Raw genomic sequence first — 17,003 nt, 5'->3', positions numbered from 1 at the left:
ATGCAAATACTAATATCTATAGTCAATGTGATAGTGAGCCAGGCCAAACAACATGTCTTTGGCGAGCGTTTACAAGGAACAGACGGTAAAGTCCCATCTAGATTAAAAGTCGAGAGCCCCCGCGGCTTTGTCAGGGTTTAAACAGTCAGGGCCCAACTGCCCGGGCAGTACTCGCCTACCTCCAGCGAGAGGCTGCGCTACCTCCAAGAGCTGGGCCTGGGCCTGCAGGCTCCTCACCATGCTCACTGCGAGCAGTGGGCTATAGGTTCGCACTTCACACAGCGATTCAAAAACAGGGCTGCAGGTTGTGCCCCCAAAATTTGTGCAGCAAAAAGGGGATGCCAAGCCAGTTAAGTCCAAGGCTCATGACAGCGCGAGTGTCGTGTGATCAGTCGCTGCGCGCACAAAAGTAACCCAAAAGTTGAAGTGGCCCGCTGAGGCTGAATCGGAAGGCCCGCTTCTGGCTTTAGACTGGTGAAGTCTAAGTGAATCATCGAGCTGGCACTGTACGTTTAGCGCTCCAGAGATCACTTTTTCAGAGCCATGTTAGAGATGTTTAGCAGGCCAGGGAGTGGAGCTCCCTAGCTAGCTAGCCATTGGAGCCAGTGATTAGCAACACTCCCTTTGTGTAAGATACAGACCATAACACTGAGTGCATGAACATGTGTTAAACTTTTGCCTCAGACTTCTAGAGGTCCTTAATTTTTCAGGTTCACTGCCAAGGACTCCCAAAATGCATGCATAACTGATCTTGAAATGGAAACGGGAAAAAAATATAAAAAGAACATAAAAATGAATAAAGTTACCAATAATGGACTTTTATGACTTATCTCACACAACACCTACAGCACTGCTGGCGTAGTTGTGGTGCAATGGACCCCCCTCATCGGAATAAAGAAGTGAATAAAGTCACACAATGTACGGGTTTAAAAGGACAACTTTATTATATTAATATACAAACAGAAATAATGGTTTCAGAGACTTTATCAAAAAATAAAGGAGAAGGCCAGGGTATAAAAGAATGAGTGGGTACTGGGGTAGTCTGGTGTTACATTTGAAGGATAATACATCACCTGAAATTACAACAAAAAACATGTACGGCGGACTACATCGCGATATAGCTATTACATCACTAAAAATCTAACAAGATTATAAAGGGGTTTATATGCTGAAGGGACAAGGTGCTCTCTGCCTGAAGATGGTGCTTCTATTGTCGATTCCAGTGAGAAAAGGATGGATGCCTGCGCCAGTTAGGGTTACCAATGCTAGGTTATGTGGAGGATGTAAAACGTCAATCTGCAAAGGGCGAGGAACGCATTCCAGCCTTGGTGGAGGCATTTCAGAAATATGATGCTACATTCTCATGTGCTCTCTCGATCAGTGAGGTTGCTTGCTGGCAGGGTCTCAGCGGTCACTCCAGTGGTCTCTGTCAGGTGCTACAATGGTGGACACCATCCCCGCAGCATCGAGTGGCAAAAATCAAAAATCCAAGGCACAGGCAGACATTCCTCTTGATCGTCCACTTCCAACTCCTATATTTAGGAGGCAGTGGTGGGCTTTTTGTGAAGGCAGAAAAGCAATCATAAGCAAGCCTTCATATTTGTTTAACTTGTGAAAATATTCGATGATGACATCAGTCTGTTACATTTGGTCAAGTAACCGCCTGCAATAGGCTTCAAGAATGAACAAATGACTGGCCCAACCATGCTCGAGATTGTAGACCGGGATGAACCACAAGCTGTAGATAGGCACAGAAAGATCACAGACGACGAGGGGCCACTCCTCATGGCAGTCTGAGACCACTAATGACTGATGAGCTGGGACCACTAGGGCCAGAAGCAAGGAGGGAAAGGACTGAGGAGCAGCCCAACATAGGCAGGAAAATTCCCAAGCAATCAGAAGCATGCAGAACAGTGGCGAGCTGGAATGCTGAAGGACCCTTTCGTTCCAGCAGGTTCTTTTTTTATCCTTCCTTCAAGAGGACAAGAAGTCTGGCTTAAACCACATTCAGTATCGCTACACAATAGCAGAGGACGGTTGACACTGTATATTTACTGCTGTTAAATGCAGACAAAAGTTGTGTGTATGAAGAACACATCTGAAACATGCTCGAGAGGATTCTGGACTTAAGACAGGCACTGCTTTTACAGTTAAATGCCGCAAAACCAAAGTGGGGACAGGAGATAAAACTACAAGAGGCGGATGCATCTAATCCCGCCCATTGTTTCCCAGTCTCTGTTGCAAGTTCTGATTTGTGGTGTGAGAGGAACCCCAGTGGTCCATGGGCTGTGGGGAGGAGTAGAGAAATAGCCTTCAAGGAAAGCAAGGGAGTAAAAAAACCAAAACAAAACAAAATAATAATTATATAATAATTCTGCAATAAAACCGGAGCAGTGGTAGACTCTCCTTAGAAGATCTTCCCTTTCTTTTTATTCTTCTCCATCGTTCTGAAATAATAAATAAAAACAAAACGTCAGTCACTGTGAAGCCAGGGAGACTTGGTTAAAGAAAAGAGAATCAGTGAGAAACAAAAGACACTTAAACCACAGGCACTGCGACAGAACTCCCTTAACAGCATTCACACTTAGTCCCGTGTAATACTTCACCACCCTCACTACCCTTCAAAATAAACCCAACAGATGCCACAGTTCGTCACCACTTACCTGAACATGCCTCAGTTCATGCATCTGTGCCAACACAATTAGGAGGACCAGTCTCCTTGAGAACTATAATTTGTGAGAGGATGGGCTAACTACTGCATTGGAGGCTGAGCTACAGTTGTAGTTTTAAAATATAGTTCCTTAACAGTGTTGGTTAGCTTTTCCTTTATTCAATTTCAGTCCTCTTTATCCCTCTCCTTCTCTCGTTCCAGTTCCTCATCTCTTCCGGTGGCCTCTCCTGAACTTTATCTAGGTGCCGCAAATTCTTGATGTGGTCAATTTGAGGATTCTCAGCTCAATATCCTTCACTTTGGTTTGTTTTCTAGCCTTTGCTTCAAGAAGGGTCATTTCCAATGTCTTACGCTCTAAAGCTTCAGAAACAGCAGAGCAGCTCAAAGTAGGAAGACCCTCTGTTCCGGAACCCTCCTGGCTATAGAGCTTATCTAAAATTGTTACAGTTGCAGCAGATTTTTTAAAGTATTTAGTGCTAGTAAACTAGAATGCTGGCCCTCAGAAGTCCGCACAGCTTTTGTACACCAATTATGAATAGCACTTCTCTTGCTGGTTGGCAAGTATACAAATTGCAGAGTGATCCAGTGGTAATGAGGTTGAACATTAAACTTAGCCAAATTAACTGACTGAGTGCAGTAATCATAACATCCTGTATCTCCAGCTGTGAAAGAAGCTGGTGTTAGGTGTTTGGAAACTTAAACCGACCTGGGCCTTCAACCATACCTTGTTGCCTACAATGATATCCACCCCATGCGTTCAATCGGGTATTCTGTCTTCTTTAATCTTCCCTTTTTTAATGAATACTTACTTGGATGCATCAAGTTTCTGTTGCTCTAAGGCGCGCTGTTGGGACTCCCATGAGGCCTTGTCTTCTTCAAATTGCTTTCTTTTCTCCTCCAACTCCTTGTATTGAGCCTCCAGGTTCTTCTTCATTTGTTCATGTCGGCGCTCCAGCTGAAAAAAACAGGTAGTGTCAATGAAGGAGTTGGGCACATTTGAGAGGTCATGTGGAATTAGGGGTGATAGGCAGTCAAACAAATTAAGATGAACATGTCAATACGTCTCTTCTGCGTGAATTATTGAACGCTTGGTCAGAAAGGATGTTTGCTGATCATGGGTTGAGCATCTCTCCAGTACAGGAAATGGGAGTCAGATATGTTTCCTCTATATACCACAGCTGTAAGTTAGTGGTCATCTACCCTACAAGACACCACCCTAGAATTCTTTAGCTACAATCAAATTTCTCTCTTTGCCTTAGAATAACTAATAATTTAGGGTCATGACGATCTCTTTAAAGAACGTGCCCCTGACTTGTTCTGGTCCTCAATTTCCTTAAGTATTGATTGAAAGCTCAACCACTTGCCTCTGTGGGCTTTGGGGAGATGAGTAAAGTGAAGGGAGAGGTTATGTCACACCTCTTACCTCTGCCTCCGAGTCCTTCAATTTCTGCTTCTTTTCTTTGACCTTCATCTCAAAGACCTGCTCCATTTCAGTTTCCATCTTCTTCATTTTGGAAACGTGTTCCCTTCGCTCCTCCTCCATCTGGGCAAGGGGACTTCTAGAATTCGTAAAAAGCAGAGAACAATGGCATGAAGATCAACAGCTCAGGAAAGCACTGCATAAGGTCCAAGAAACATTATTATTATTTTTTTAAACCTTCAAACTGCTGTAGGATTGTAACAACATAAATGCACCTCTCTTAGGCTGCGGGTTAACTTAAGGTTGACGTAATTATGTATAGCCCCAATATGTTGTAAAAGGTTTTACAGTACCTAAACTCAATAAACAAATTATTTAAAAAACACCAACTTCAAACCAGTTGCCAGTCTGCAAATGGCAATGAAAAAGACATGTAAGTAAGGTCTGATTAACTGGGATGCAATAAAATTACCATTAATCGCTAGAATGAGGAATCTACAATCACAGTCTCCGTTTAGTTCTATTCTTGGGACAGCTGCAAGGTGTGTTAATTTAAAACACTAGGGATTGCCAGCTTACACCAAAGACAGACCAAATCAATCAAATCTTTTGTGAATTGCCTCCAGAGCTCATAACAAACTTGCAGTGTTTAAAGAAGGAAAGCGGTTCGGGCCATGCAACAGACTTGCCACGTAAGAACCAGTCTCAGCAAAGCCATTAATGTTGTCTAGCTCTAATAATGCGTGTTAAGACTCTCATGAAGTGGGATAAGCTAAACTGTATAGCATTTCACGATGCAAGGCAACTTAGAGGAAACCTTTCCAGTGATAGTCATGATAAATTAAAAAAAGGAATGAATATTAAGGAATAATCCACAAATTAAAATTACAGACAGCCGACAACATCCAATGGAGAATTTAGAATAAATGTCAGACAGATCTCCTGGAAGTGTCTGGGAAAATCCGGGGTTCACACTTAGCACAAACTAATTTTTGTGAAACACAAGTCCTAGTAACATTAGCTACAAAGGCCTTCATTTTTCAGGTCTTCACTTTCTTCCTGAACTTCAAGTGGTATAATATGTTTAGTATCTTGGCTCATGGGGAGCATCAATGTTTAACCACAAGTACTAAGAATAATGTTTCAAACATGCTTTTCATCTTGTTTGAGGAGATGCACAAGTTAGGAGCTTGTCTAGGACGGAGTGGTCTATTCTTTTAAATTTAGCTTGGAAGAATTACAGACCTTCTTTCCCTTTAATGGCTGCCTGGATGATGCAGAGTGCTGAACTGCAGATAGGCAGGGAGGCACATGAGGAACTCGTGTGATGCATTCCCTTCGATGCAGGTGTTTTGTGGCGTTTTGAATCCTTTGCAATTTGCTAACCAGAAATGGTACCAGAAATGGTACCAGAAAGCCACAGAGAAGATGATGCTGCAGACAGGGGAAGGGTAGTGGAAGAAAAGTGGTCCCGAAGCACACATTGGCAACGGTCTAGGAAAGTCCTAGAACTGAAAGCTAGTTACCTCCTGTCTACAACATAGTGGCTTTCCTCAAGTCTCCTAATCTCATTCAAACCTTAAAGGCACACTGACAGCTGTCCTGCATTAGGATAGTCATACATCTAATGCAGGACAACTCTATTTGGGAATCACAAAATTGCCCACTTCACGTGGCCCAAAACAGTTCTTCTTGTTATTGGCCTTAGGAAACATGACCCTGTGTCTAAAGTTTGCATGAGCCTACATTTACTATACGAGCCTTAATCTGCTATTGTTTAAAATAATTGTGAGACTAGTTTATGTGCAAAGGACCCAGTGCTTAATTAGTTTTATTTTTGCAGGTGGTCGGTAGTGGCATTGTCTAGCTATTCTAGATCGGAGCACAGCACCACACTTGTTTGAAAATCTTGCCTCACTGTAAATCATATTTAATAATTTCTCTTTGCTTTATAATGCTGCTAAGACTATTTTTAAGGTTGAATACCAATAATCATGTTTGGTTGTTATTAATGGGATGGTTAACAGATGGCAACTGCACTGGCATAATGCAGAGACTGGAACCAGGCGCGGTGGGCTCCTAAATGATAACTTGAGCCCAACGAAACACCTAAAGCAACCCAATACCCCTTTATTTAGGAGCGCTATACAAAACAAATAAATGAGGGGTGTAGACTACATTAAAGTCGGTTTCTCTTCACATATGTGCATTGATGGCATCACCACTGAATATATAAAACAGCGAAGCTGCCTTTCCACCAGTGTATCAACACAAAGACAGATGTGTCGTTTTGACATGTTGGAGACGAAAGATTTTCTTCCCTCTTGGAAACATCAGTTGCAAACCCAATCTTCTCATCTCGCGGGTATAAGGAAGAGGCATCAGAACACGTTTTTTGTTTATGTGCAGTGCCTGCGGCACTAAGGAAAAAGCATTTGAAACAAATACTTAGAAATGTGAACATCCGCTCGTGCAGGCAAGCGGCAATAACCTGGCAAGTGGTGTTTCAATACCCTTAGCTTGCAGGGGTGTAACGCTTCTAATGCTGCTTCTTAAAGACATGTTTAAAAGAACGAGCAAGGCCTGGCGTAAGATAGGTGCGCCTATGAAGTGCAAACTAAACACTTCAGTGGTTAACCACTATAGGTCTTCTGAAAAGTCTGCTTCGGCGTTTCCTAAAGACACTGTTCAACAGCCCAGTAGCCTGCATGTATAAGCCGGGGATCCTTTTGTTATTAAGCCATCTACCTAGTCAATAGTTCCCTAGCTTAGAATTTTTATGGATTGTCCTTATTAATGTTTTACGTATTATGTTGCACAAGGTTCTCACACTTTAATGGGTGAACTGATTTATGGCCTGCGTTCAAGGATCAGCAGACAAAGGGAAAAGGACTCAGCAGGCCTGGCCCACAGCTTATATAGGCACTTCTACGAACTAAGTACCTACCTGGGCCTTACTGGTCAAAGTAAACTGTCCTGCATACAGGTTTCAGTGCATATCAACAGTTTAGTTTTATACAGACGTTTTTATAATAAGCCTTTTATGATTGGACAGCTCTCAACTTTGGAATGTTTCATTTTTACGTTAAATAATGAAAAAATATATAAAGTGGATATCATGTTTAACTGTATGTTAATTGATTATAGTAGGCAATGGTTTTAATTAACTATGCTAATAAATCTAACTTAACACAAATATACTCTCAATGTTTCGACTGGAGACTGTGAAAGACTAGTCTATTCACAACTACTGTCTATTTTTGGAAAGCTGTCCCAGCTGAAGATGTCATTAGAACCATTAATTCACAAACCTAAATCACTACTAAAAATTCAGTTATTCATGCAGCCACAAAGGTCTTGATGGTCCAAGCAACAGGATGCACAATGCACAGACAAGTGCACACAGAGTAGCCTGACTAGGGTGCACCACAAAAATGTCACATTACGCTTGGCAGTCAGTGCCTGCCCAGGATTTAAACCCTCTTAGGTTTCAGCAAGAACGACCGATGTGAACTTAAAACTTTACTGGGGTTGGTCTGCTCAGACCCTGTAAGCACCCTGTCTGTAGCACAGTAGGTTTAGAGCACCAACAGAGCACTTCACATGTTCAGACCCTGGAAAGCACAAATATAATACAAAGTTGATCTACACACCCCAGAAGATGCCATGAAGGATATGAAGCAGATTCACAGCAGTACAGGTACATAGTGGAATCATATTATATTTTATCTATTTCTAAGAACAGAGTCTGCCACATGTTTGTTTCACTCCCTAAAAGGCCGACAGGGCCGAGGAACTTTCCACAATATGCAAACATCACCATAAGACTGGTAACGATAGGTAAGACAAATCCACACAACAGACTGGCGTCTAAAATGTGCTAAATAACGTAAGACTGTTTAAAATACCCCCCTAGAAGCACAGATATTCTAAAGCGAACCAAAAGAAGTGCTTGAATATGAATTTTGCTCAACTCTGGGCCTGAAAGATTTACAATTTTCTGCATCAGATCCACAAAGGACGATGTAAAATCGTATCTGACTCATTCCAATTTATCCAAGCACTCAGGATCTAATCTGAAGATGGGTAGGTGCTGTAATGCACCGAGGCCCTGAAGGTGACATGATGAATCCTACCCAAAGCTGAAACATCCTCTGAGAAATATTTTTTTTTCTTTACCAGATCCTGCACTAGAATAGGAATACACAGCGCAAGCAGGCTTGAAATAGAGATCTGCTGTAAACATACAGCTCCTCCACCACACGAATGCCATCTTTACTTGACGAGAAGCGAAAACTGCGCATTCCTCTTTATATGACGTTTTGGTGGAAGAAGGCCTTAGTTGAGTTAGAGGGTCGAGCTACAACATTGGCAATGAGAACAATTTCACATTTTCAACTGGAGTTGAACACACCTATGAACAAGTACAAGAACGTATGATAAGAGGTGCCGACAGGAGACATGGTAGTCATACCCAAGACTGCAGACAGACAGCGAGAAATCGATTGGCACGCTCTCTTACTCTTGGCAGTAGTACTAGCTTGCTTTAAATTTTGCTTCTCCATAGGAAGCCTGCAAAAAAAAATCAAATACCCTAGATGAGCCCAGGCTTCATCGTGATAGAATATTAGCAAGTAAGGGGCACCTGGAATGCTCAACTGCGTAGACCCGCATGGCTTCAAACCATGTACTCTGCTTGCAAAGAAGAAGTCTGGCCTTCAGGAAGCTATCTGGTCGCTTTGTTAGAGAGGAAACTTAAGCTTAGACAAAAGTCAGCAGCTCCCGAAATATCAAATAAAGATAGATACAGCACAGGAGACAGTTAGCATGAAAATGCAAAGTTCAGAGATCCTGCCTTTACAGACTAGATTAGCAGAATAGTTTTTCCTGGTGCTGAGCATACTAGCAAGTCAGTGACAACTTCTCAAGTTTAAAGTAAAAGCAAGTCTTTTGCATCGAGCATTCTACAACACAACGTTTCTAATTTTGGTTTGGAACTATTTTTACACAGCATTTTCCAATGAACTGTAATTTTTAGGTTGAGCATAGCAGCGTGCGAGCTCTGCTCTTCTCAACATGCTGTAATATATTCTGAGGGCTTTAACCATGCACATCACTTTCATTGGCTCCTGGGCCTGCCTTTTAAAAATCACTTGATGTCGTTGGAAAATGCTCTATGTTTGTCCTGCCTTGAGGCTGTTTTGTTACCGCCTTGGAGACTGACCCTGTTACATAGATTATTGCACAATCGGGAAGGAAATTCTGTGTGGCCCACTATTTTTAATTTTGCCTCTCCGCTTTGCTCATGGCAGTATGTTGTTTCTTCGTTTTCCTTGGTATCGCGCATCTTGCTGTTTTTTTGTCAGTGGAGGCTTTATCTATTTATTTTTTGCAGTTTTAATTAGCGCAAACTCGACACAAAAGTATTATTGCGCTTTACATGAGCACCGGTTACATTACACAAGAACACATTCATTTTTGGTAGCAAGGGGAGATTAAGTGATTTGCCCAGAATCATAGGATGCTGAGCCGGCACCAAGACTTGAACCATGTTCCCCAGCTCCAAAGTCGGCAGCTTTGACCCTTACACCACCTCCTCTCTCCTAGGGTTCTTTGTCTGGTGCATGTTGGGACAGTCTGGGAATAACTTGTTCTTTTTTTATATAGTGCTTGGTAATACAGTTTCTGCCATTTCACAGCTCTGTAAAGCAGGTGTCATTCTTAAGAGAATTGCTAAAATTAATTTGCATAGATCTTGCAGAGATGAAGAGGTAAAAAAAAGCTATGTCAGGATTGTAATCTGTGACATTCTCATTCTGTCAAGACCTCTGCAGTGGGTTCATTAACCAACTGACTTGAGTAGAGCTTAACACTAGGCAATAGCACGTGCTCTTGATAACCTCCGGAGGGTCAACAACCAAGGCACATAGGTTAGTTCTGGGCAAGAAGATGGTGAAAGGTGATGTCTCTAAAATGGTGTAAAAGGAATTGTGACTGCAGATCCAAGATCTTCACAGCCTCAAGCTTGATAGCAAAAATATCTTGCCTTCGGATGTAAACTGGCCTCAAACAGAGTTCAGTTAGCGCAAACTCGATACAAAGGTTTACAGCGCTTTACATGAGCACTGGTTACGTTACAAAATAATACGTTGATTTTTTGGTAGCATAGGGATATTAAGTGATTTGCCCAGAATCACAGGATGTTGAGCCAGCGCAGCGACTTGATTTGAATTTCCCAGCTCCAAGGTTGGCAATTCTGGCCCATAAGCCACATCCTCTCCTCAAGGTTCTTTGTCTGGTGCGTGTTGGGGCAGTGTGGGAATAACTTTTTTTTTTTTTTTTAATATTGAGCTTAGCAATACAGGTTCTGCCATTTCATAGCGCTGCAAAGCAGGTGCCATTCTTAACAAAATCACAATTATTAATTTGCACTTAAGCTGCCTCTTCTGTTATTATCTTTGTAGACATTCAATGTTTTTAAAAGTTAGGCTTTTATTGCCAATTTAGAGGAAAAATTCCTTTAAAAGTTTTAATCACAAAAATGTAAGATTGCCACTTTTATTTGCTCTTAATTCTCTTCACACCCTCATTCTGTGTTTTAAATGCCACGAAATCTCTGTGGTTTGTTTGGTGGGAATGAGGCAAAAACACTCGCAAGATTGCGGCCTTGTGTCCTCTCCCCTGCAGCGACAGGCCTGAGAGGGTTGATGCAAATCCTGGCATACATCCACTACACTCCAAACCAAAACACATAGGTAAAAAACATTGTCATTTACAACGCCAATAGCGCTAAGTCTTGCAAATGTGAGACCTATTGCATTGCAGATGCTTGTTTAAATAAAGTATGTACCAACATCTAAGGAGGCCTGCTTGTACCATAACTATCATTTCAGTATAAGACACAATCTGTTGAAAATGCTAATGCTTTACACCTCTGATTGCTTGAACTGTAACCATTATTTCAGCAACACAGAACACAAAACGAGTATCATGATTATGTTTTACACCTCTTGTAATGGAGCCTTTAATTTAGATTTGAAAAATAATTTTAGTGCACAAAACAAACAAATATGCAAGTGAAGTGAATCCTGAGAGAAGCTATAGTTCAGTATCATTAACATACTAGTAAAAGGAGATTCATGAGACGCCCAATAAATCTGCGACTGGCTCGAGGTGCATTATCGATGATATGGCCTGTGGGACCGACCACTAGTGAACAACAAAGTGGACTGCAAATGGAACAGACAAGGAGGGCACTTAGTATTTCGAAGAGACCAAAATGGCACTGATGGCATCTGGCAAAGTTATTTTACAAGAATAAAAAAAGACCATTATCATGCCCATCTTCCACAAGTAAACCACTGACACCTTTCAGTATACCAGGTTCCTATCCAGTAATTTATCTCAAATACTCTATAATGGGAGCCATCAGAATGAAACAAGTTAGCACCCGTTTATTAAGTGGAATGAATGTCCCCACTACCCCCGTAACATGGATCAAACCATGGAAAATGAGTTCTAGCACTACTGCTCAGGTCATTATGCAGCTGTTGAGCTGGTTTCCCAGCTACGTTCACAGTCAGTATGTGGAGGGGGTGAGGTGGTTGCCTGAATCCCAAATGTTCTACCTACCCGGTGCACATCTGGCAAATAGTATGGACTATAGCAAAATCAACATGTCAGATCAATAGACACTCTAATATCCCACTCTTCCCTGAAGCAAAACATGTCAAACCTTTCCCTAATCCTCAACACTGGCATCAGCTGGCAAATGTTCTGGACTCTTAAATTCCCCTGGAATGCACTTGGAAAAACAGAGTGCCACTAAAATGACAAAATAACTCAGTTATTACTTGATGAGCAATTCATGCATAGCACCCAACCACCCTCTGCATTTGGTGATTTATCCTTCTAGTAATTCCTGCCCATACGTCACCACCTTCCAATTTACAATATGCAACAGTGTCGACACTACCCACTTCCGCAATACAGAGTCATACTTTGTGAGTTGTCCCTTAGATCTCGTGCTCTCGACACCATTGCAGGTGACTGCCGTTAGCTTCTTGCTACGATAGTTTTCATAGTGAACATTGTTGGTGACATCCTTCAGGTCTTGCATGTGTGTCCTGGACAAAAGTAAGATGGTCTGGGTTAAGTCAGAGACAAAAAATAAAACCCCATTGTGCACGCTAAACTAGTTACATAGTGCTTCTGAATACCATCATATAATACCTTTGGCTGGAGATATCAAATTGATACAGGAAAGTCTGAACAGAAATAAGAAAAGCTATTACCAGCTATGCAATAGACTGCCATATGCTAAAAAAGGGACATGGGACTGAAGCAGATTTCAGTGGTGACGGTGTGAGATGGAAGCCATGCTTTAGACCATTGGTCAGAAGCATCTGGCTCGAAGCTAGACCTGTTTTTTGGCTCTTGCTGTATCGCCTGTGAGAGAAAAAGGTGTGCAAGTCTTTGCCTAATTGAGAGTTTGACATTTGTGACATCGCCCCCTGTCCACCAATCTCTATTCTAAGTTGAGGAAGCATTCAGCAGTAAACAGAAAAAACTTTAAGAACACCCCTCTTCCCCCCATTAACACACACACACAATCCTTGGTCTGGGAGGGATCTCTGAGAATGGCAGTCCTCTGCCCACCAGCGTGGCAGAGGTAATGCCATCCACCACCCCAATGGGTAAAGACTACTAAACTCTAAATCAGGATTTTGGTGACAAATGTCTGGAAGAAACGGAGTTTGATGCATGATAATTCTACAACAAAATGGAGGACTTCTCTGCTGGGAGATTGAGGATTTTGCAGAAGATATTTAAGGTGGAGGATGAAACTCTGAATGGATTAAACACGGGTGTAAGGGAGGGAATCAATATTCTCACACCAATAAATCAGCAGCTTTCTTATCCAACTTCACTCTCACCTGATCAACATGTTCCGCAGAATGGTGAAGTCACAGTGCTCGCCATTTTCAACTAAACAAGATAAAGTTAAGAGTGTGGTTAGGGAAGCACAGAGCAAACCTGTCGAAGACTCCTTTGTACCTGATTCTTAATCCTTGGATTTGCAATCGCAAAAGGTTCTGCAATTAGCATGCAGTGACGAACAAGCTCAACTACTGTGCACATCCCAAGTCTGAAATGTGCGAGAAAGAATGCCACATCATCGCAGGGCAGGAGGAGAAAACAGATTTGTATGGCCAAAGAACAGACAGCTTAACTGGAAGAGGAAAATCACTAAAACCCTGGGGGAGACTGGAAAGAAATGCAAGCAGCCTCTTAGGAAAAGCAGAGTGAAAGGAATGGTGTGGCGGGAAAACTAGTAAACAGGTAATTTAGCGGGAAAATACATTGCAATAAACAGCCTTGTAGAAAGACACACCGAAACAGCCCCTACACAAGGAAATATCAAAAAATTGCCTGTGTTATAAGGAAACCTACACAGTCTCTTGTAAGAGGACTGAATGAGTCTTGTGGAAACAAGAAAACAGTAAAGCACATGGACATGGAGAAGAGCAGCAATAAGCCTCATGGCAAGGGGGAGGGAACATGCAGTATAGTGGGTGAGAGCAAGAACAGAATGGGTGGCAAATGGAACAGCAAGTAAAAAACTCCTGAGAGGAGGACTGTAAACAATAAAGAAGAGGCAAAAGAGTAACAGTGCGCAGTAGAAGCAGCTCTACAGTCTTTTAAAGCAAGAAAATAGTTAACAGATTTAAAAAAAATAAAAAGTGTGAAAGATCAACTCAATTTTACACACACACAAAAACCCCCACAAAATACAACAAAGCATTTATTTTTCAGTTAAACTCCCCAAAATCAGGTCATATTTCCAACACAGAATTCCTCCAACCCAGACATGCAAACGTGAAGCATCCTTGCAAAGGAATCTCCACCCAAGGGCAATGTACTGCCTGTCAGAGCAGGTCCACAAGCCAGCCCTAAACCTCTTACCTTCTGCTACACCCCAGGGGTACTGCCGGCCCCGCACCTTTTTACCGTTCACCTCGATCACAGCATTGCTGCCAACCACAGCCAGTGGCATCCGCTCCTGCAAAAACAAAGGGGTAGAGAGTCAGATGCTGCAGAGCACAAGAACACAGTGACCTGATTGGATGTAAGCAACATTAAATAATTGTTTGTTGGTTACATAGGTAACTTTGGCAGTTGTGACTTTTTTTTTTTTTTAATCTGTTTTTATTTTTCAATTGAAAAATTACAAACCAACATAAAGATTTAACACAGTGCAGGTTACAGCAGAGAAAGATGTCACCGACATATAATGATGCCCGAAGGGCACATACAGCATTGCTTCGTCAGTGAAGACATAACCACATCCCTAATCCCGTCCTCAATCCCAAAAACCTATCCCACATCCTGATGAGACCAGACATTAGAAAGCATAATCAAGTCGAGATAGATCAACTTCACATTCGGTCGTCACGAGTGCAAAGAGAGAGAGTATGTATCCCCATCCCCCGCTGCCCCATTGCTACTCACAGAACCTATGTCCTCCTTATCAGTGAACCTTTCCAACAGTGCACCCCAAGCAGCCACATCAGTGAGTGCCCTCTCATTGCTGCGTGTTATGCGCATATGTTGCTCCTCCGCCGTCCCCTACTCCAGCAGATCCCGCAACCAGGCAGAAGTCGCAGGGGTCCATGCGCTCATCCAACCAATCGCTACTCTATGCTTGGCCAATACAAACGCTAACTGTACCACCCTGTAGACAACCCCTCTACCCCGAGGCCTACGCACCACACCCAGGAGACAAGACAACGGAGTGACCGCCAATTCAAGCTCAGTAGCCTCGGCAATTGCCGCCATCATCTCCTGCCAGAATACATGAACAGCACTTCAGGACCAAGCCATATGCAGAAATGAAGCACCAAGCTCACCACATCGAGGACAACAAGCCCCTCGACCTGGGTCTATCTTATTTAGCTTACTGGGAGTGATATATGTTCTGTGCACAAATTTGAAATGAAAAAGTTTAAACCTGTGATTACAGGAAACCGTTCGGACCAATGATCAGGCCACATCCCAATCAGCGCCCTCAATGGGCAACCCCAAATCAACTTCCCACACCTTACGTCCCGCGCTAATCACACCCGGTTGATCCTCCCGTAGTGCCTTATAGAACTGAGCGCTCAGGTACGTATCCTCGCCCCAATTAAGACGACCATTCAAAACCAAGGAGGCCTTAGGGGCCATCGGGAAACCATCCCAGATTTTGTGGGTCACATTTTCAAGTTTTGCATATTGCAGAAACTGGCCAGAGCCCAACTCAAACAAATCCTTAGCATCAGGAAATGAAAGAAATTCACCATTAGGGTACAGATCACCGACCACCTCACAGCCATCCAACTTTGGACAGTGGGCTCAAAATTGCATCATTATTGACATGTGGAGAGGCCTGCTTCATGGAATCACACTCTAATGGACTTTCTTCTACTGTTCAATTCTTTGAACAGGCTGGTACTAGTAAAAGCCCTAGCTACCCCTATGCCCTTAGACCCTAACAGAGTAAACCACACATCAACCCAGTATTCGGTTTCTGGCACTCAAATGATGTTTCCCTAACAATCGGGGAAAAAACTGCAATTTTGGAAAACAAGGCTAATCACCATCCCCCAAACGTGAGTTAAGCAGATTTCCAAGCATCATCTGTGACTTCAGAAAATCAGTCGAAAAGGGATCTGGTGGTTTCCTGCAAGAGACATACATGGTCAGGAAAAGAGGGGTCTCTACATCACAAGTCCCTATTAGCCCATGACTGCTAGATCAAAATCTGTTTCAGCATAACAGCTGATGTCGTAAAAGGGATCCATGTATAACTACTTTTTATTGACTCAAAACCTGCCAATTGTGAAGAGACAAGTAAAACTGAAGAGATGCCCAATGTTCCTTAAATTTAGGTTTTAAATGACTGGTTAGAGAAGGGTTTGTCCTTTGAGAGACTAGAAGGATTTCTTCGAGTTCCTCTAATTTATACAACTAGTTTGTATCACAAAGCAAAGAGGAGATTATATGTCTTTTCCAATGGATTTCCAATTGATTTATCATCATAATTGTTTTCTTTAAACACATTTAATACCCCCAGACAAAAGAGACTACAGATCCCAGATAAAACAAACAACTCTGGACCTAATTCCAAAGCATAATCAAATACAGGATCATGGAATAAACCGAATCAAACAAGCTAGCACAGCAATATCGGTCAATGGTGAACTATGCACTCCATCAGAGTACAAACCATCTGTCAATCACAGGGACAGAACCACGGGTATACAGACCCTCAAGCCTCTGTAATTCTTCCTCTCAGATTTGAGGGTGCAGTAGAATTGGGTATGTAGTAAAAAAGCAATGTAATTAGCCAATCATTTAACTGATACAGACCATGTCTACCTAGAACACTAAATCTTCACTAATATTACATTAGTCTCTACACTGACAATTGATGTACTGTTTATAGCTCACCAGCGATTGGTTCGCAAATATTTATATCCAACTTTACTAATAATATACATACATTACCACATACATACCTAATAACATTTATCATAGTTTTCTCCATGAGAACAGCAAATAAAAACAACAAAACTGAAAATATAAATATGCACAATCAAAACATGGCTATAGAGTGCCTTATTGCCACAATTTATGGCAGATCTGCAGGGATACAATTATGTATAAACCAGGTGTCTCCAACCAGTCGATTGTGAGCTACCAGTAGCGCACAGCCCCTTTTAGAGTAGCTCACAGCCTAGAGTTCATTTTTAAATAATCACGGGGTCGTATTGTTCCTTTTTGTAGGTAAGGGGAGGATGTGGTTATTTTACATTTCATAATCAGGCTCCAGATAGCAGGGAGCAGTGCTGGAGTCAGATTAATGACTCT

The 17,003-nt window shown here is 42.2% G+C and overlaps 1 protein-coding gene across 1 annotated transcript in view; it reads right to left on the bottom strand.

The window, feature by feature from the left end:
* Window positions 1-919: 919 nt before the first annotated feature.
* The window catches only part of LOC138268006 (septin-7-like), a 159,480-nt gene continuing 143,396 nt past the window's right edge, over window positions 920-17,003 (bottom strand). Inside the window, exons 8-13 of the mRNA XM_069217313.1 lie at window positions 14,058-14,154; window positions 13,028-13,079; window positions 12,092-12,217; window positions 4,095-4,230; window positions 3,481-3,626; window positions 920-2,447 (exon numbers count right to left, since the gene is read on the bottom strand). Of these exons, the coding sequence (XP_069073414.1) occupies window positions 2,408-2,447; window positions 3,481-3,626; window positions 4,095-4,230; window positions 12,092-12,217; window positions 13,028-13,079; window positions 14,058-14,154 (597 nt within the window). The 3' untranslated portion in view covers window positions 920-2,407. The remainder of the gene's footprint in view (window positions 2,448-3,480; window positions 3,627-4,094; window positions 4,231-12,091; window positions 12,218-13,027; window positions 13,080-14,057; window positions 14,155-17,003) is intronic.

This window comes from Pleurodeles waltl, chromosome 12, assembly GCF_031143425.1.
Source record: "Pleurodeles waltl isolate 20211129_DDA chromosome 12, aPleWal1.hap1.20221129, whole genome shotgun sequence".
NCBI classification, from domain to species: domain Eukaryota; kingdom Metazoa; phylum Chordata; class Amphibia; order Caudata; family Salamandridae; genus Pleurodeles; species Pleurodeles waltl.
This window is presented reverse-complemented; position numbering and strand designations above follow the sequence as displayed.